Source organism: Giraffa tippelskirchi, chromosome 8, assembly GCF_054371585.1.
Source record: "Giraffa tippelskirchi isolate mGirTip1 chromosome 8, T2T-mGirTip1v1.2.pri, whole genome shotgun sequence".
Lineage (NCBI taxonomy): Eukaryota > Metazoa > Chordata > Mammalia > Artiodactyla > Giraffidae > Giraffa > Giraffa tippelskirchi.
Window position 1 is genome coordinate 129,938,661 of NC_137282.1, and position 21,425 is coordinate 129,960,085.

The 21,425-nt window shown below is 39.6% G+C and overlaps 1 protein-coding gene across 12 annotated transcripts in view; it reads right to left on the bottom strand.

Moving 5' to 3' along the window:
* The window catches only part of KIF6 (kinesin family member 6), a 406,499-nt gene that overhangs the window by 248,534 nt on the left and 136,540 nt on the right, over positions 1–21,425 (bottom strand). For 9 of the 12 annotated variants that reach the window (XR_014062975.1, XR_014062974.1, XR_014062973.1 and 6 more), the window contains exon 7: positions 4,157–4,363. The exons of the other annotated variants lie outside the window; for them this stretch is intronic. Coding sequence is in view for 4 of the 9 variants with exons in the window: in XM_081523232.1 (XP_081379358.1) it covers positions 4,157–4,363 (207 nt within the window). In the remaining 5 variants the exon portion in view is untranslated. The remainder of the gene's footprint in view (positions 1–4,156; positions 4,364–21,425) is intronic. 12 annotated transcript variants of the gene reach the window in all.

Consider the following 21,425-nt stretch of genomic DNA (forward strand, 5'->3'; position numbering starts at 1 on the left):
TACCTATGTGCATACTCTGCATTTTTCCATATTTAGGCTCTTCTTTCCTCGCATGCTGATCTGTTCCTTCTCTTCCTCTCTCCATTATTTCATGCCATGACCTCCATGAAGACAGTACATCAGTGTAAAGAGCTAGCAAATAGCTGCAGTGATGCAGTCGGTGTCTATGAAACGGTTAAGTTACATTTGGGGAGCCAAAAGTCAACGACATGTGAATGTCACTGGGACCCTGGGTGAATCAATCCCCCGGCTGGAGCCAGGGGCCGACAGGCTCCCAGTTCCCACTGTCTGACATGCCCCGACCCCACCTCCTCGCTGGGCTCACCCTGACTCATTCCTCAGATCTCTGCTTTGCATCAGTCCCAAGAGAACTTTCATGAACTCTCCCCTCTCAGTCTAAGTCCAGTCCCCCATGACAAGCTCTTCTCGCCCCTTGGCCTTGCTCTGCAGGCTCCCGTCAGGATTATAGCCAGGTTTATTCTTATATTATATAAGTATTCTCACTCAGATTACTTATTCAAAGTGTGTTCCCCTCCATCCTCCACTGGACCGTGAGGTCTTCAGGTCAAGGACCTTTTCCAATTTTGTTCAGTGCTGTGCTCCAGGACCTAGCGCAGTCCTCAGCACATTATTGCTCCTTAGAAATACCTGTTAAATAAACTAGCTACACAGAAAACCAAATGCCACCATGACTACTTACATGAGGCTGATGGTACAAGAATTTTGAAGTGAAGAAAGGTAGGGAGAGGAAGAGTTTTAATAACAAGTAACAGCTTTCAAAGGTTGTATACATTGAAGAAAAAAGAAAGGATTAGGGACAGAATGTTTTTCTTGAGTGATTATAATTGGTGAAAATTTTGGTTCAACTAGCAAATATAAATACAATTTCACATGAATGGACAGATATAATGGGAGTTAAAGGACAATGTTAACATCTGAAACAAGTAGGTGTATTTTGAAATAAAGCACTTTGAATATAGTTCATTATGTTTTCATATCAATGTTACGTAAACATCCTGTAAAGTAAAGAGATCTGTTAAGTAAAATTAGTATGTAATATTTGAGCAAGAAGGAGTTCAGGAATGCTGACTATTGTCAGAAACACTATCTGAACAACATGCAGGCCTTAATCTCTGAGCACTGCATTAGTGGGATTCATTTAGTCAGAGCCTAATTGTGTGTGCCTTGTTCACAGAGAGTTCCCTTAGGTTTCTCTCAAACTGCTTTCTCAGCCAACTTGACCATTAGAAAGCATTTAACATCAGGACATCATTCTCCAAAGGGTTCATTAGGCAGCTTTAAAAAAAGTATTTTTTTCTCAAATCTTTCAGTCTCCAACATTCATCAACAAATCATTCTGCCTTGCCAATGTTCTCTGTATTTCTCCACTCTAGTTTTTGATCATGTTTCTCTTTTTTTATTCTTGGAATTAGTTGCCATCTTTAACATTCAACTCACAGCATTTATACTCACAGAGCTGAAAAGAACTTAAGAAATTTAATTCAATTCACTCCTTTCAGAGAGGAGAATTTTTTTCTGGGAGATTTATTTGGCAAAATTCAGATGAGCTTTCTTTGCCCTTGGAATAAAACTCAGAAATTAAAAATTGAGCATGCGCTGTGATGGACTGTAGTAAACCTGCAGTGGGGACAGGAAGGGAAGCTGGATAAAGAGAACCACTGTGGGTCAGAGTCACCACCAGATGAAGTCACCACAAGTGGAAAAGATACTAGTCGTCTCCACACTATGGCCTCACAGCTAATCTACCAGCCTGAAACAAATAGGCCAAGAGGGGTGTTTCTTATGTTCATACCCATTACTAATTTTACAATAAAAACAATAAGCAAAGTAAAAAAAAAAAAAAAAAAAAGCACAGGCTTTGGAGTCAAGCAATTCAAGGTTCAAATCCTTATCTCACCACTAGCTACATGATCTTTGGAAGGCCTAGGGAGGACATGAGTTATAAAAACTGTAAGATGGGGGTAATAACTAATATGCCCAGTGCACAACTGTTCTGAGGTTTAAATGAAATGGTTTATACAGAATTATAGGAGCTACTCCAATGTTGATAGCAGCATTATTCACAAGAGCCAAAAGGAGGAAAGAAGTCATGTTCATCAACAAAATATTACATATATATATATATCTACATTCCCCCTTCATGGATCATGGCCTTGTTGTGGTGAAGGGGCTTGTGCAACTCAGTGAAGCTATGAGCCATGCCATGCAGGGTCACCCAAGACAGACAGGTCACAGTGGAGAGTTCTGACAAAACGTGGTCCACAAGAAGGAATGGCAACTCACTCCAGTATTCTTGCCTCAAAAATCCCATGAACAGTATGAAAAGGCAAAAAGATATGACACCAGAAGATGAGCCCCAGGTCTGTAGGCGTCCAGTATGCTACTGGGGAGGAGCAGAGAAATAGCTCCAGGGAGAATGAAGCAGCTGGGGCAAAGTGGAAACGATGCTTTGTCACCCTGCTGATTTAATTTATATGCAGAGTCCATTATGGGAAATGCCAGGCTAGATGAATCACAAACTGGAGTCAAGATTCCTGGGAGAAATATCAACACCCTCAGATATGCAAATGATACCACTCCAATAGCAGAAAGTGAAGAGGAAGTAAAGAGCCTCTTGATGAGCATGAAAGAGGAGAGTAAAAAAGCTGGCTTAAAACTCAACTTAGTTCAAAAAACTAAGACCACAACATCTATTTGCCATGAAATGGTCCTACAGTGACTGCAGCCATGAAACTAAAAGATGCTTGCTCCTTGGAAGGAAAGCTATGACAAACCTAGACAGCATATTAAAAAGCAGAGACATTACTTTGCCAACAAAACTTTGTGGAGTCAAAGCTATGGTTTTTCAAGTAGTCATGTATGGATGTGAGAGTTGGACCATAAAGAAGGCTGAGTGCCAAAGAAGTGATGCTTTTGAACCGTGGTTTTGGAGAAGACTCTTGAGAGTCCCTTGGACTGCAAGGAGATCAAAGTAGTCAATCCTAAAGGAAATCAACCATGAATATTCATTGGAAGGGCTGATGCTGAAGATGAAGTTCCAAAACTTTGGCTACCTGATGGGAAGAGCTGACTCATTGGAAAAGACCCTGATGTTGAGAAAGATTGAGGGCAGGAAGTGGCAACAGAGGATGAGATGACTGGATAGCATCACTGACTCAATGAACGTGAGTTTGAGCAAACTCTGGGAGATAATGAAGGACAGGGAAGCCTGGCGTGCTGCAGTCTATGGGGCTGCAGAGTCAGACATGACTTAGAGATGGAACAACAACAATATCTACACTTACACACTTTCAATGTAGAGGATCGATCCCTGGTTGGGGAATTAAATCCCACATGCCGTGGAGCAACTAAGCCCGGGTGCCTCGACTACTGAAGCCAGAGTGCTCTGGAGCCTGTGCTGCAACTACCGAGCCTCTGGGCCACAGCTAGAGAGTCCACACACTTCAACGAAAGAGCCCACGTGACACAGTGAAGATCCCACATGCCACAACTAAGACCCAATGCAGCCAAATAGGTAAATAAGTACTTTAAAAAAAGGAAGGACAGTTCAATACATGTAAAAACATGGATGGGTCTTGCAGTTATGCTAAGTGAAAGAAATCAGACACAAAAGGACAAATATTGTATAACTCAACTTACAGGAGTATATAGAATAGGCAAATTCATAGCAACAGAAAGTAGAATAGGCACAATGGCGGCTGGGAGTATAAAGAGATGGGAGTTACTGTTTAATGGGTACTGAGATTCTGTTTGGGACTATGAGACTTCTGGAAATGGATGGTGATGATGATTGTATAACATTTTGAATGTACTTGATGCCGCTTGTACACTTAAAAATTAGTAAAGTGGTAAATGTTACATTATATATATTTTGCTACCAATATAATATAATTTTACATCATATATGTTTTGTTTTGAGACACAAAACAGGGAAAAACTGCTAGTAGAATGCCTGATGCTAGGTACATGGTCAAAAGGAGGGAGGCTCAAGAGGGAGGGGACAAATGTATACCTACGGCTGACTCACGGCGATGGCAGAAATCAATACAATATTGTAAAGCAATTAGCCTCCAGTTAAAAATGAATGAAATTTATTAACATGGTAGGTATAGGTCATCCTACCCCACCTGTTCACCTGTTCTAAGTAATGCAGGGACAAGTTGATATACTTGGCCTCTGTCAGAAGCTGGCCTCCGACTCCAGTCTTCGCAACCCGCTCTGAACCAGCCAGATCTACCAAATGCAGCTTGGCATGTCTCACGGTTGCAGATCCTGGTTCCTTGCTTGACAGGTGAATGGTGAAAATGCAGTGAGAACGGGTTGAAGCTTGGTTCATAGGAGTCTATAATATATAAGTTGAAAAACAAACGTGAACAATGAGAATTTTGGAAGACTATCAACAGATTTAAATTTATATTTCCACTGATTAAGACATTTCCCGTGAAGTGAATACTTTCAAATGGAGTAAAGATGCTTGCAGTGGAGATCCTTAATATGAATTACTTTCATATATTTCATGTTACCTCCTGAATGACTGATAACAGATATGGGTGGGTTCATTCAGAAAGTAAGAGTTTGAATGAGGCAAAACTTGGGTCTTCTTAAACAATACAGTAAGTTTACCCCATTACATGACCACAGTCCATACCTTAAATTTGGCTAGCCATACTGAAAATGCTCAATGTGAATTTCATAAGAAAAGATCTGGGAATGGGTGCACTGAGAGTTCATTACACAATTGTACACACAATCCACAGGCAAGGACACCTAACATCAATGCTACTATCCAACACTGAACTGGGGCTCCCAGTCACAATAATAAACAAGAAAAAATATGAGGCATAGTAATAGGAAAATAAGAAATTAAAGTGTCTTATACACAGAAAACATTGTGGTTTACATAGAGAATGCAAGAAAATCTACAAATAAACTGTTAAGGACTAAAAAGATGAGCACAGTTGTTGGATGAAAGATAAATATGAGAAATCAGTAAAGTTCTAATAATCCAGCAACAATTAATCAGGAAATATATTATTCATAATAGCAACAAAGATGATGAGATAATAAGAGATTAATCTTATAAAAGATATGTAATTTACAAGGAAAATGATAAAATAATATTAAAGAATACTAAATGGAAACCTGAAAAATTGAGATGCCAGATATTAATATACCATTTCATGGATGGGAAAATCCAAAATTAATCTCTGTATTAATCTCTTTCTATTAAGCAATATATTCAATGCAATTGAAATACAAATGCTGTTGGTTTTGCTTACAGTGCAAAACAAATTAATTCTAAAAATGAGATGGGAGAGCAAATATTGAAAATAATCAAAACCAATTCTGTGAAAGAATAATAAGGAAAAGGGTCTTGTCTTGCTATATATCCAGGGATAATCATAACACTAGAGTAATTAAAACAGTGTGGTACTGCTGCAGGAGCAGATAACTAGGTCAGTGAAACATGCTATGCTCATTTAAGGAACTCTGCATAAGGCATGGGTGACATCATAGCACAGAGGAGGAAGGATGGATTTATTAACAAATGGTGTTGGAATAATGGGCTATCCATCTTGAAAATGTAAATTTAGACTGCTTTCTCATACTATACACATAAATAAATTCCAGAATGTATAAAGATTTATGTGCAAAATAACACAACTTCTTTTTTTTTTCTTTTAGTTTAGTGAAATGATTTATTATACAAGGCAAACATAGTGCTAACTACCTCCTAGGTCAAAAAACAATTCTGTCAGGCACCCCAGAAGACCCATCCTAATCCTCTCCCCAAAATAAACATTTTCTTCCTGACTCTGTAGTAATCCCTTCCTTAGATTTCTTTGGGTTTTATCACTTAATTATGCATCCTTAGATTATAGTTTTAGCTTTGTCCTTAGGTTTTTAGCTTGATAAGTGTTTGATTCTCATTCCATCCACAGGTTCCCTTTCCACCCCTTTGTTTTCTTTACAACGTATCTGCTGAAGAACTTCAGCCATTTGACCAAAGTTTCTTGGTCTGGACTTGGCTGATTGCATACGTGCTCATGGGAGAGTTCAACTTGTCCTGTCAGCTCTATTTCTTGGGTATCAGCAGCTGGATCGAGGGCATGACCAGACTTACGTCCTATCCCTTTAGCAGGGCTATCGGTGGTGGTGCACCTTTTTATCAGGAGATGTCCACAAGTCTGGTTGTTGCTTTTTTGAATGAAATAACACAACTTTAACCTTAGTAAAATATAGCAGCATATTGTAATCAACCCAAGGTAGTAATAGATAATTTATGAAAAAACATAAAACACAAAAATGAATGGAGTTGAAATACTTGATCAAAAATCCAAAATTAAAGAACTTCTGTGTGATGATATCTGCTGCTGCTGCTGCTTGGTAGATCAGTTGTCTGACTTTTTGTGACCCTATGGACTGCAGCCTGCCAGGCTCTTCTGTCCATGGGATTTCCCAGGCAAGAATTCTGAAGGGGGTTGCCATTTCCTTTTTCAGGGATCTTTCCAACCCAGGGATGGAACCCATGTCTCTTGCAGTCGCAGGTGGATTCTTTACCACTGAGCCACTTGGGAAGCCGTGATATCTACCATAAAGTTAAAAGACTGGGAGGTGATATTAGCAGTATATGGGGCTGACAAAAGATTAACATTTGAAATACAGAATCCCCACAAAACAATAAGAGAAAGACAAACAACTCAGAAAACAATGAGCAAAGGATATGAATATGTATCCTATAAAGAGGAAACCTGAATACGGTCAACATGTCTTTGAAAAAATGCTCAGGCTTACAAATATTCAAGACAAGTAATTAAAATCCAACAATTAACTATTTCATTCACCTCTATCAGACCAGAAAAAAATGTAAGAAATAAAGTCTAACAAAACAAGTATTTGTAAAGATATAAGGAAGTCGAAATATTATATACTGCTGGTGGGATTGCAAATTAAAAATCTTTTTTTTTTTGAGAGAGAATTCCCTATGACCCACAAGCCAGCAATAAGAAGCTGACTACTGGTCTGGCTCAGATAGTAAAGAATCTGCCTGCAATACCGGAGACCCAGGTTCGATCCCTGGGTCAGGAAGATCCCCTGGAGAAGGAAATGGCAACCCATTCCTGTATTCTGGCTTGGAGAATACCATGGACAGAAGAGCCCGGTCTGCTACAGTCTATGGGCGGCAAAGGGTTGCACATGACTGAGCCATTAACACTTCATTTCACTTCACTAGGAATATTTCCAAAAGGGAAACCTGGGCCAGGTACATTATAGGGGAGAGAACAGAGGCAGAGGGAGACAGAGACGGAGACAAAAGTCAAATGGCACTGCAGCACTGCTTAGGGCAGCAAGAAGTTGTTGTAAGATGTGCAGCCTAAATGGACATTTTGCAGTGGAAAGATGAATAAACTAGACTAATTCAAACTACAGAACAGTAAAACGCAACAACTTTTGTGTAGGTTGACATTGATTTCTAAAGCAGAATGTTGAGAAAAATGGAAGGTTAATGACAAAAATACTATGATAAAACTTAGATAATTAAGAAGGCAATATTATTTAAAAACATTAGCTCATGGTGCCATAACCTAGGCCATTAAAAGTTGAAAAAATGGACTGAGAGGATATAGCAAATTAGTGATAGTGGTTGCCTCTGTGAGAGATGACATCACCATTATCTTAAATATCCTACTTCTTTTATTTAAAAATTATCAGAAGTAGGTAGATATCAGACATCTAAAAACATCTAAAATAAAAAGTATCAAAAATATTCCAAAGGAATGTTCATATGCATAAAGCCATTCAGATCTCCACCTTTGCAAAATGGGATTTAACAAAAGAATTTCTATATGGATACACATGTATTCAGATAGGGTAACATATGTGGATGCTATTCTTTCTGTAAATGTAAATTCTTGATATACACCATTGTAGATTTATACCAACTAGCAAAATACAGGGACTTCCCTGGTAGCTCAGCTGGTAAAGAATCTGCCTACAGGGGCTTCCCAGGTGGTGCTAGTGGTAAAGAACACTCCTGCCAATTCAGAGACATAGGAGATGCGGGTTTGATCCCTGGGTCGGGAAGATCCCCTGGAGAAGGGCATGGCAACCCACTCCAGTATACTTGCCTGGAGAATTCCATGCACAGAGGAGCCTGGCAGGCTACAGTCCATGGGGTCACAAAGAGTCGGACGTGACTGAAGCGACTTGGCACACACACGGCAAAATATACAGATGTCCAGATGCTGGCATAGTTTTGGTGATGATGATGTAGCTAGTGAATTAAATAGGCTGAAAATCTGACCCATTACTCCTTGCCACAATAACTATACCCAAACCTAGCCAGTGTGTGATTTTGCATGCTAAAGTGGATCAGCAAATAACCGTGCATGTAAAACCGCAAACTCAAATTTAGAACCTAAGTTGAGGTGTTTTGGAAGTGACTGTAAGTTATTTGCAGAACTTAAACATGGGTTTCGTTTCACTGTTATATTCACACAACAATAAATCCTACAGCACTGTAACAAAAGTCAAATGACAATTGATAGAAATGACTAACATAGAGACTATCCCCAACAGCTGTCTTCAGCCTGTAAATTGACGCACTGAAATCACAGTAAAATGTGGGCCATTAGCAAAGAGTGGAAGAGTCAACCCATTTCAAAGGGTACAGCAAATTAAATTGTATTTCTATAGTCTGTAATTAAAATGCAGTAATATATGTAGGAGTCCATGCCTACAACTTTGTAACTTCTCATAAATATTTTCTGCATGAAGTAGTAGTTGGTGTCCTCTTAGCTAAAATTTTCTTAAACCTCAGAAAACATTCTTAATGTGTAGCTGCTTAAGTGTGATTGAATGTGCCAGTGCCTGCTCTGTGTTTACTTAAGGACGTCTTTATGTCTCATAGGCATGCCCTTGCATTTGTCCTTTTAAAGGTAAAACTGTACTAAAACCTTTCTGAAACGGCCTAAGAACAGATGGCACCATTTAGGCAGATTCATTCAAATTTAAGCGCACATTTTAAACAAATGTGCTGTTGGCACTAGCGACAGTGCCTTTGGAAAAATTTTAGCGATGATTAATCATCTGCATGCAGAGAGCTTTCACGTTTTGTATCAGTCTGTGTATACAGCCCCATGTTAGGCAGTACAGAGACAAGAAGGAAAAGAAGACCTGGACCTTGCCCTCAAGGTGTTTATAATACAGTTCAGGAGCTACTGACAAAATGTGTGAAATGAGAGTGGACAATGAAAAAAAGCTGAATGTGCAGGATAGAAAGTGATCTGTTTTCAGCACTGAGCATCCTGATCATTTAGGTAAAACCTAACAGTGCTAACCATTTCTGCATTGTGGAAGCTCTCCACCCTCCCTCTGTTCCCAGGTTTCTAGAGCCAAAGGTCATCCTGGTGCTCTCTCTCTCTCACCCTCTAACTGCTTGCTCAGCCTGCTTTTCTTTTATTGGGCTCTTTTCCCTCCAGTCTGTAAAAACAGCCATGTCTGAAGCTATCTATGGTCACCATATTTCTTCCTCTTGGGGAACTCTTCCATAGCTCTGATTCTCATTGGATTGGTTGTTGTTCGGTTGCTCAGTCATGTCCAAGTCTTTGCAACCCAATGGATTGCAGCACACCAGGCTTCCCTGTTCTTCAGCATCACCCAGAGCTTCCCAGACTCATGTCCATTGAGCCGGTGATGCCTCCAACCATTTTGTCCTCTATCGTCCTCTTCTCCTCCTGCCTTGTCTTTCCACCATCAGGTCTTTTTCAATGATTTGGCTCTTCACATAAGCTGGCCAAAGTATTGGAGCTTCAGTTTCAGTGTCAGTCCTTCCAATGAATATTCAGGGTTGATTTGCTTTAGTATCGACTGATTTGATCTCACTGCTGTCCAACGGACTCTCATTGGATTGGTACTGTCATTCATTGGATTGGTACTGTCATGTAGTCAAAAATCACACACCCAAATCTTAGAACTTGGTATTGGATGACCCGGTTTCTTTAAGCCCAGGTTCCATCACTTACTAGTGTTGAAATCTTAAGCAAATTTACATAAAGTAATTTTGGTTTTCATGCCTTTGAAATGCCATAATAAAACTCGCTTTGCTGCAGAGAGTTATACTAATTACCAATTGAAGTGTTGAAGTGGTCCATGAACTGTAAAATGTCATAAAATGTCTCACTATTGATGTTTACTGTTCAGATGCCTCTCATGTCCTCATTTCCAGCCACAATTTCTCTGTACCCCAGATTAGAATGTCCAAGAGCTGGACTGATAATCGTCATTAAAATGCCTTACCAGCATCTTGAACTTAATGTTACCCCAAACACCCTCATCACTTTCCCGCATGCTGAGTCTAATCCATTCTGTGGCATTTACCCCCATCCTCTTCTTTCCTTCTCCAAATAACCTTTACCTCTCACCTGGGTTACTACATTCTTTCCTTACTAGTGCCCACCCCCAAATTTATTCTTGTCTCCTCCAACTGTTCCCCACCTTGCAGTCAGAGGAATGCTTTAAAAGCACATATCTGATTATAACAAGCCCACCTAAATCACTCAATTAAACTGACACACTCGCTGAGACTAGTATCTCCAGTTTCTTCTGCTGTGCCTTACACGACTGTTCATCAAACTCTGTTTAAAATATGGTTCTCTGACACTCTGAATTGAGTATATTCTTTCAAACATAGCCTAACCACAGCAGAGAATACTGGAATCTGAACAATCTAAATCTAGTGTTGCCAATAAATAGCACACAAAGTGATAAATCATATTTGCTCCAGCCTTTCACCCGTGCTACGGAATTTCTTTGGGAAACACACATACTTGTTTGCTTGATGACTGCATTTGATTAGTTTTTTCCCAGCATGACTATCTGTTGAGGTAATTCTGGAATTTTATTGTTTTGCAATTTTGTGCTATCTACAAATGACACTATCTTACATCTCTTCACCCAAACAATTTTGAAGGACACGGAGTAGGGCAGAACAATAGCATTCCACGAAGACACCTTTGCTTGCTAGTCCGCTCATGGGTATCTTCTAATTGGCTTCAATCCAAGTATTTCAGATATCTTCAATTTCTCTTTGTATCCCCAAGGATATTTTGAGAGACTTTATTAAATAAATTGAATTTACTTGACCTATGGATTTTTTTATAACCCTATCAGAAAAGTGAATGAAATTAAGATGAATCAGTGCTGACTTTTTTCTAACTGGTTATTGACCATTATTTAATAATCCTTTTTTTTTTTCAGATTCTTTTTGAGGCTTTGGTATCAAAAATGTTTTAATCTGTCATTTGCCAAATGTTTCCCTTTTCAGAGGATTGAGAATAAATAATTTTCTTTTATAGAGTAAAAGTCTAAAACCCAGGCTCACCGGTCCCTTACAGGTTCGTCATATTGGTAGTCTGTGGCCGATGAAAGTTAGTTTCCTCCAACTTGGCAGAAGCCTACTTCTCAGGGAAGGCCTATCTGAAAGGTTCTACAGAGGCTCTCGCTTCCCACCTCCTCCCACCTAGACTCTGAGCTTCTTGAAGGCAGGGACTAGGTCTGATGCATCATTGTAACCCTCACATAGCAATACACAACAGAATTCAAAAATGTCTGTTAAATTGTTGGCTCTTGTTAATTTCTAGTTTTCCAGAATCTCTACGGCATGCTTGATAATTTCAGAACTCCATACACAAAGTCTTTAAATCCATGAAATATAATTTGAGTCTAAAAATTAGAATTCTTTGTACAGCAAGACTGACTTAAATCTCTAAATCTATCTTGGACTCAATTACCCTCTGTGCCTGATTCCAGAGCTCTGATTAACCACTAGCCTGAACATCTTCAACTACCCTTTCTCCTCCCCAGATTGTCCTCTTGATGGTCAGTATGTCTTACTGCAAAAGTATGCTCTTCTCCTACTCTCCAAATAAGCCTATTCAAAATTCATTTATCTTCATGAATTCCTTGCACTATTCCTAACTGAGTGCCAAAGAACTGACGTTTTCGAATTGTGGTGTTGGAGAAGACTCTTGAGAGTTCCTTGGACAGCAAGGAGATCAAACCAGTCAATCCTAAAGGAAATCAGTCCTGAATATTCATTGGAAGGACTGATGCTGAAGCTGAAGCTCCAATAATTTGGCCACCTGATGTGAAGAGCCAACTCATTGGAAAAGACCCTGATGCTGGGAAAGATTGAGGGCAAGAGGAGAAGGGGGAAACAGTGGATGAGATGGTTGGATGGCATCACCGACTCAATGGACATGGGTATGAGAAAACTCAGGGAGATAGTGAAGGACAGAGAAGCCTGGAGTGATGCAGTTCATGGGGCTGCAGAGTTGGACACGACTTAACGACTGAACAACAACAAATTTCTAACTGGCATTAACTACTGTGTTCAGAAAGGCCATTTAAACATTTGTGCATATAGTAGAAGATAACTAATATCCAAACTCTGGAAAAATCCATTGTTCTAAATGGAGTTTTAAATGTCTATCACTTAAAAAATTATGACATTGTAACGGACAGTTTGCCATAGGGTAGTAAGGAATGATGGTAGAATCTACAGGCTACAATGGAATGTTTGGTGGTTAACTGATGTCATGCAGTATAGAGAGTGGTTTGGATTGTAGTGAAAAGTGAAAGTGAAAGTCGCTCAGTCATGTCTGACTCTTTGCGACCCCATGGACTATACAGTCCATGGAATTCTCCAGGCCAGAATATTGGAGTGGGTAGCCTTTCCCTTCTCCAGGGGGGTTTTCCAACCCAGAGATTGAACCCAGGTCTCCTGCTTTGCAGGTAGATTCTTTACCAGCTGAGCCACAAGGGAAGCTCAAAGTGAAAGTTGCTCAGTTGTGCCTGACTCTTTGCGACCCCATGGACTATACAGTCTATGGAATTCTCCAGGCCAGAATACTGGAGTGGGTAGCCCTTCCCTTCTCCAGGGGATCTTCCCAACCCGGGGATCAAACCCAGGTCTCCCGCATTGCAGGCAGATTCTTTACTAGCTGAGCCACAAGGGAAGCCCAAGAATACTGGCATGGGTAGCCTATCCCTTCTCCAGCGGATCTTCCATGGAATTCTCCAGGCCAGAATACTGGAGTGGGTAGCCTATTCCTTCTCCAGAGGATCTTCCCAACCCAGGAATCAAACTGGGGCCTCCTACATTGTAGGCAGATTCTTTACCAGCTGAGCTACCCAGGAAGCCCTTTGGAATGTAAAAAATGACTCAAAACTGACCTTGTCAGATAATGGTGGCTTCAAACTGTGTATCTAAAAGGGACCTGGAGTTGCAATGTACTTGCGGAGTGGAGTGGTATTTGAATCTGCTTTTGCAGCTTTACAAGACAGAGCTTTCAATCGAGGAAACACCACACCTCTGTATTGAAGGCCACAGCTTCTTCTCCTCCAGCCCTTCAAGCCATTTACTGCCACTGGCTGGGCTACCATCCTAAGAAGCTCTCTCACTGGACAAGAATCATTTCCTACAGAGCAGGAGATATTCCTAGGCTGAAAGAGAAATTTGAAAAGAAATGGTAGAGCAACAAGAATTGGAAAACAGTGATAAGCTTTTTTAAAAGCCTGTCTATTCATCTTCCCTGTTGTAATCTGCAGATGTACAACGTCTAATCCCCATGCTCTATGATTTTGTTACACATATTCTTATTGGTAGAGCAACCAACTTTTCACTTTTGTTCATTATTTCATCATGATTTGTGTGGGTGTGGCCATTTTCAAGATTGAAAATTTGAGGACTTCCTTGGTGGTCCAGTGGCTAAGACTCTGCGCTCCCAATGCCAGGGGCCTGGGTTCAATCTCTGGTCAGGGAACTAGATCCCACATTTGCAACATTTGCATGCTTCAACTGAACAAGTAAATAAATACATATTAAAAGTAAATAAAGAAATATCATACATTTGAAAAAAGATTGAAAATTTTGATTTTAGGGGCAAAAAATGATATGTGAAATATGATTTTTGTGTTTACATAATACACTATTAAGTTGCTTCCCAGGTGGGGCTTAGTGGTAAAGAACCTGCCTGCCCATGCAGGAGACTTAAGAGTGATGGGTTTGATCCCTGAGTTGGGAAGATACCCTGGAAGAGGAAATAGCAGACCACTCCAGTATTCTTGCCTGGAGAATCCCATGGACAGAGGAGTCTGGCAGGCTATGGTCACAAAGAGTCGGACATGACTGAAGTGACTTAGCACACACACACAATACACTATTACATTTTTCGTACCTTTTTTCTACTTTCAGTTAATCTCATATGTTTTCAATCACTTCAAAAATGATTATAAATAGTTAATACAGTCTTCAGTGATTTGAATAATTTCTTTATATTACCTATAAGATTTCCTAGGATCCTTTGAATACTTGCTTTTTCTTGTCGGATCTTATAGCTTATATTCCATTCTTATGTAAAAAAACTTTTGTTTTCACTCACTTTTCTATTTTAGACTGAAATAGCTCAATAAGAATTTCCCTTATTTTAGGATAAGTCAGGGGAAAGAAATCTCTCTTAGGCTGAAGAGGAGTTTGTAATATATATGCTTGTGGCTTTTACAGCAAACCAACTAAGAACAACAACAGCAGCCAGCACATCCAAAATTCAGCTTTCACTCTAATTTTCCTTGTTTGATAACACTTTCTAAGCAGATATGCTATTTGGCCTGTTCCTCTGCTCATCTGCTCTATCTGAATTGAAGACTGAGAATACTAATTGCCAGGTGTTTCCCAGACTAATATCTGAGCCTTTCAGATTAAAGCTCACCCTTAACCAAGGATTATCTAGCCCTCCTCTGATTGTTTAAATGATTTCTTATCTAATTCCTCCCATGGCACATCTGTCAGTTACGAGACCCACCATGTACCCGATGAACTCTAACTCAGCCTGGAAAAGTGAGGCCTGACCAAACCTAGTGGTTTAGCATGAGACCCTAAAAACACCCATTTTGATCTTTTCTTTCTAAGACAGCAGCATTATTTTTATTTTTAACCAACTAATATGTATTGACTTCTCACTATACCTATGGCACCAGGAATATCAAGAAAAATACAGCATGCCACGTAAATTAATAATTGAAATTCAGTAGAACATATTTATAATAGAGTAATGGGAAAATTATATTTGACCTGCCCCCCCCGCCCCAAATAGAGCAGTTGCATTTTCCCAGGGTTGTCAGAGGTAGATTCATTCATGATGAATCTTGAGCCGGTACCCTTTAGGAGTTTTGCAGTTTTACAAGGCAGATCAAAAGACAGAGGTACCAACGACACTAAGGTACAAAATCTAAGTTGTTTCAGAATACACATACTGCTTAGTAGCAAAATATCCCCAATTAGATAACCCTCTATTGGAATTAATGACCTTAAACGGCTCATTTTCCTTTCTGGTTTTCCTTTTTATCAGATACCTGGCCTTTAGAAAAGGAATCAAACTCATTGCCCTAGTAGAAAGATTTCTAGGTCCAGCGCATTATCAAAGTAGCTCTGTAAAAGGGAAAAACAGACCAGGCATACTAATTTTGTTTCAAGTTTAAAAGAAAGCTTTGGAACAATCTGAAACGTAAGTTAAGAATGTGTTAAAATGGATTAAAGATCTAAACTTAAGACCAGAAACTATAAAACTCCTAGAAGAAAACATAGGCAAAACACTCTCTGACATAAACCACAGCAGGATCCTCTATGACCCATCTCCCAGAATATTGGAAATAAAGGCAAAAATAACCAAATAGGACCTAATTAGAATTAAAGCTTTTGCACAACAAAGGAAACTATAAGCAAGGTGAAAAGACAGCCTTTGAAATGGGAGAAAATAACAGCAAACGAAGCAACGGACAAAGAATTAATCTCAAAAATATACAAGCAACTCCTGCAGCTCAATTCCAGAAAAATAAACGACCCAATCAAAAAGTGGGCCAAAGAACTAAACAGACACTTCTCCAAAGAAGACATACAGATGGCTAACAAACACATGAAAAGATGCTCAACATCACTCATTATTAGAGAAATGCAAATCAAAACCACAATGAGGTACCATTTCACGCCCGTCAGAATGGCTGCTATCCAAAAGACTACAAGCAATAAATGCTGGAGAGGGTGTGGAGAAAAGGGAACCCTCTTACACTGTTGCTGGGAATGCAAACTAGTACAGCCACTATGGAGAACAGTGTGGAGATTCCTCAAAAAACTGGAAATAGAAATGCCATATGACCCAGCAATCCCACTGCTGGGCATACACACTGAGGAAACCAGACTTGAAAGAGACATGTGTACCCCAATGTTCATTGCAGCACTGTTTGTAATAGCCAGGACATGGAAGCAACCTATATGCCCATCAGCAGACGAATGGATAAGGAAGCTGTGGTGCATATACACAATGGAATATTACTCAGCCATTAAAAAGAATACATTCGAATCAGTTCTAATGAGGTGGATGAAACTGGAGCCTATTATACAGAGTGAAGTAAGCCAGAAAGAAAAACACCAATACAGTATACTAGCACATATATATGGTATTTAGTCAATCGGTAAAGATAACTCTGTATGCGAGACATCAAAAGAGACACAGACAAATAGAACAGTATTATGGACTCTATGGGAGAGGGCGGGATGATATGGGAGAATGGCATGGAAGCATGTAAATTATCATGTGAGGCGAATCGGCATTCCAGGTTCGATACATGATATAGGGTGCTCGGGGCTGGTGCACTGGGATGGCCTGGAGGGGTGGGATGGGGGGGAGGTGGAAGAGGGGTTCTGGAGGGGGAAAGCATGTGTACCCATGGGGGATTCATGTCAATGTACGGCAGAACAAATACAATGTTGTAAAGTTAAAAGAAAAAAAGAATGTGTTAGCAATTGTGATTCACCTTTCTGATAAGAATAGCCTGTTTGTTTTATTATATATCCTTTCTAACAAGTCTGGAATCAATTTGATGGATTTTTGATTTTCATGCTTTCAGAGATCTGCTTGTTGTTGTTATTTAGTCACTAAGTCATGTCCAACTCTTTTGCGACCTCCCTGGTGGCTCAGACGGTAAAGAATTTGCCTGCAATGCAGGAGACCTGGGTTCCATCCCCGGGTTGGGAAGATCCCCTGGAGGAGGGAATGGCAACCCACTCCAGTATTCTTGCCTGGAGAATCCCCATGGACAGACGAGCCTGGTGGGCTACAGTCCATGGGGTTGCAGAGTCAGACATGACTGAGCAACTAAGTGCACACACACAGGGCTGCAGCCCATCGGGCTTCTTTGTCCATTGGATTTCCCAGGCAAGAATCCTGGAGTGGGTTGCCATCTTCCTGACCCAGGGGTAGAACCTGTGTCTCCTGAATTGTAGGCAGTTTCTTTACTGCTGAGCCACTGGGGAAGCTTTCAAAGATCTGTTAGCTGACTTCAAAATTTTAGGAAAATTGAGTGTCAGAATTAGTGATGGCTCTTCAGGTGGATGTCAAGATTCAGAAGATTGCTTTGCTATGGGTCATTTCTTCAAAATTAGGCAAATCAAAGTCAAACACATTTATAAAAAAATATAAGCATGCTAAAATCAGCACATATGGCAAATTGAGAAAGAATTAATCTATATCTTAAATCAGAGCTATGTTCAATTATCATCTCTGTTTAATATCACTGAACTGGGAATCATCATATCAACACCAGAACAAAAGTTTGTTCTCTGAACAATGGAAAATTTATCACCTCAAGTGTTCCCCATCTTTTTTTTTTTTTTTTTACTTGACTGCAAGAAGAGTCATAGCTAAATTTGGTCCTCAATGGCATCCTTGTTGTCTAGTATATTCATTTTTCATCTTTTAAATTAAGTTTAAATTTTTGTCTCTTCTCTTCCTATTAAAATTCAGTTTCACTTAACAATTTCCAAGGGTTACCATACACATAATTGGAAAAAATAATATTACAAGGATTAAAAATCTAATCATCTTCTCAAGAATTTATAGCAGTTCATTTAAACTGGCTTTAGGGAAAACCTTTTTCTTTTTTTTATACTTTCTATATACCTCAAGATGATAAGTAAACTGAAAATACCCTTTACTATCCCATGTATAGACAACTAGAAACAGGCAGTGATGGCACACCCAGCAGAACTCAGATATGTATTTGAATAATCTTATTCTTATGAAAGAAGTTTATCCTGTCAAATTGGTTGTGATAGCTCTCAATGCAATGTTTGAGTTCAGACATCAAAATCTGGACCCAACACAGATCTGAGGAAAATTTCATTCACAGTACAGATGCTGAAGGAAGAACTCTCAAAGCACAGGAGTCTAGTTATTACATACATTATTTTACTCCACTTTATAGTCTAATAATATATTCTCCACATTTTGAGGATTTCACAGTTCTCTCTATGGCTATGAAGATCTCTTGCTGTTAGAACTGGCAAGTCCCAAACATGATCAATTTCCTTGTTGAAGGTTTGGGGCAGCTGATAAGACACCTGTCTCCTCCCTCCTTAGCTTGAAACTAACACAAGGAATAGATGTAAAAGTCAGTCTGCCAAAAAATGAAAGTATCTATCAATAAGAAGTGCTAGAAAAATAGCTTCTTCTATTGCTACCTAATAAGAAACATTGACTTCTTATACCCAAAATTGATTTCCTGCTAGCTTCCCTCATGTGTATTCCTGGTTGTAAAATAAGCCAAAGCAATCTATCTAAACTATTATCCCAATTTCTTATAGAAACAGCTTTACTCATGGGCTAATCTCTGCCTCTTTGCCCTCTGCTCCACTCCTTCCCTTTCCTCTACTGTGCTCTACACTGCAGGGACACTGAGTCCTAAAGGCAGCATTTCCCCAAGACTCATTTTAGCTGGTATCCAGCTGGGAAGAAAGGGAGGGGGAGAAATACTCTGGCTTCTCCCAGTCTCATGCCTTCCACTGCCCTGCCAATGCCTCCCACCAGCTGAGACCTATCTAGAGTTTATAGTAGCTTCCTGCTGCTAGTCATCTCTGAGTTGCATCACCACCCCCTGGTTGGCATCTCAGATTCTTCCACCATCCATAAAACAAAAGTATCTGCATTGATTTCCTCTATTTTAAAAACCGAGTGGTTTATTTTCCTTGTTTGATCCTGATTGATACACTCAGTTAAATACACAACTTAATATAAAGCTCCAAGATGTTATACAAGACTGATAGAAGTATAAAGCTTTTGTATTTCTTTCAAAATTACAGGCAAGACACTACCCATTTTGTCACAGAATATCCTTTAAACAAGTACGTTGCTGTTGTTTAGTTGCTGAGTAGTGTCTGACTCTTTGAGACCCCATGGACTGCAGTCTGCCAGCCTCTTTGGTCCATGGGATTCTCCAGGCAAGAATACTAGAGTGGGTTGCCATTTTCTTCTCCAGGGGATCTTCCTGACCCAAGGATTGAACCCGTGTCTCCTGCATCAGCAGGTGGATTCTTTACCAGTGAGCCACCAGGAAAGCACTTTAAACAAGTATAGATACAATTAACCAGTAATTCAGTGCCTGAAAGTTTGCAATCTGAATAATGAAAACCATATAACCAAAAATGTCAAAATGTTTCCCAGGTTTTTATTTGTCTGCCTGAAGAATCATAGCTAAACTTTGTCCTTAATGGCAATAATTAACTTATTTCAGTCGTCTATCATATCCATCTGTCTTCTTTTAAACTAAGTTCACCTTAATTTTTTTTCTCTTTGACATTTTCTTTGACCTGGTTTATATGTGTTTTGAAATTGTAACTTGCTTCAAACCCACTTGGAAAATAGATTATATATTTATACATACACACATACACACACACACACACACACACATAAATACTGTTTTCTTACTAAAAAAGCCATGCTACATTTGAATTTTATGAAGAATAATGAGTCATAATTTTGCACAAATGACACACATTCATTAAGACAGACTGAGTCATATTACGGCAGCAATTCCACTCCAGTACTCTTACCTGGAAAATCCCATGGATGGAGGAGCCTGGTGGGCTGCAGTCTATGGGGTTGCTAAGAGTCGGGCACAATTGAGCGACTTCACTTTCACTTTCACTTTCAATCTCTGGGGCTTAAAAATCACAATTTTTAAATCACAAGGTTTCTTTCTTGCTCATATTATTTCTCCAATATTGTAAAATGGTGGCTCTGGTCCATGTACTTGACCCCACGAGACTGGCGGGGGTGCTGCCACCTTCTAAGGTCACCACCCCAACATAGAGCTTTCAGAGTTTGCCACAGAAGAGAAGATTAAGGGGAACGTCATACTAACTCTTACAGGCTTCAGGCTAAAAGTAACATGCCACTGTCATTCAGATTTCATTGGCTAGAGCACTTGAACTCTATTAACTTCAAAGAAGCATGTGCCAGAAGGAATAACCCAGAAGTTTTGGTAAACACTGGTAATCCCCACCACACTCATTATTTAAAAAATCTAAACAACACAAAAAAGAACAAAGATGAAAATCTCCCTCAAAAAACATTAATGTTTGATAAAAATTATTAATTTTTAATATATGTATACAAATGTAAGAACATATAAGAGTACTTTACCAAAACAAAAGCATACTACACATGTTGTTATTGTTGTTCAGTTGCCAAGTCATGTCCAACTCTTTGCGACCCCATGGACTGCAGCACACCAGGTTTCCCTGTCCTTTACTGTCTCCCAGAGTTTGATCAGATTCATGTTCACTGAGTCCATGATGCCATCCAACCATCTCATCCTCTATCGCCCCCCTCTCCTTCTGTCCTTAATCTTTCCCAGCATCAGGATCTTTTCCAGTGACTCGGCTCTTTATGTTGGTAGCCAAAGTATTGGAGCCTCAGCTTCAGCATCAGTCCTTCCAATGAATATTCATGGTTGACTTCCTTGAGAATTAACTGGTTTGATCTTTTTGCTGTCCAAGGACTCTCAAGAGTCTTCTCCAACACCACAGTTCAAAAGCATCAGTTCTTTGGCACTCAGTCTTCTTTTTTACAGTCCAACTCTCACATCTGTACATGACTACTGGAAAAACCACAGCTTTGACTATATGGACCTTTGTCAGCAAAGTGGATGTCTCTGCTTTTTAATATGCTGTCTAGGTTTGTTATAGCTTTACTTCCAGGGAACAAATGTCTTTTAATTTCATGGGTACAGTCACCATCTGCAGTGATTTTAGAGCCCAAGAAAAGAAAATCTGTCACTGCTTCCACTTTTTCCCCTTCTATTTGCCATCAAGTGATGGGACCAGATGCCAAGATCTTTGTTTTTTGAATGCTGAGTTTTAAGTCAGCTTTTTCACTCTCCTCTTTCACCCTTATCAAGAGGCTATTTTAGTTCCTCTTTGCTTTCTGCCATTAGAGTGGTATCGTCTGCATCTCTGAGGTTGTTGATAATTCTTTCAGTAATCTTGATTCCAGTTTGTGATTCAT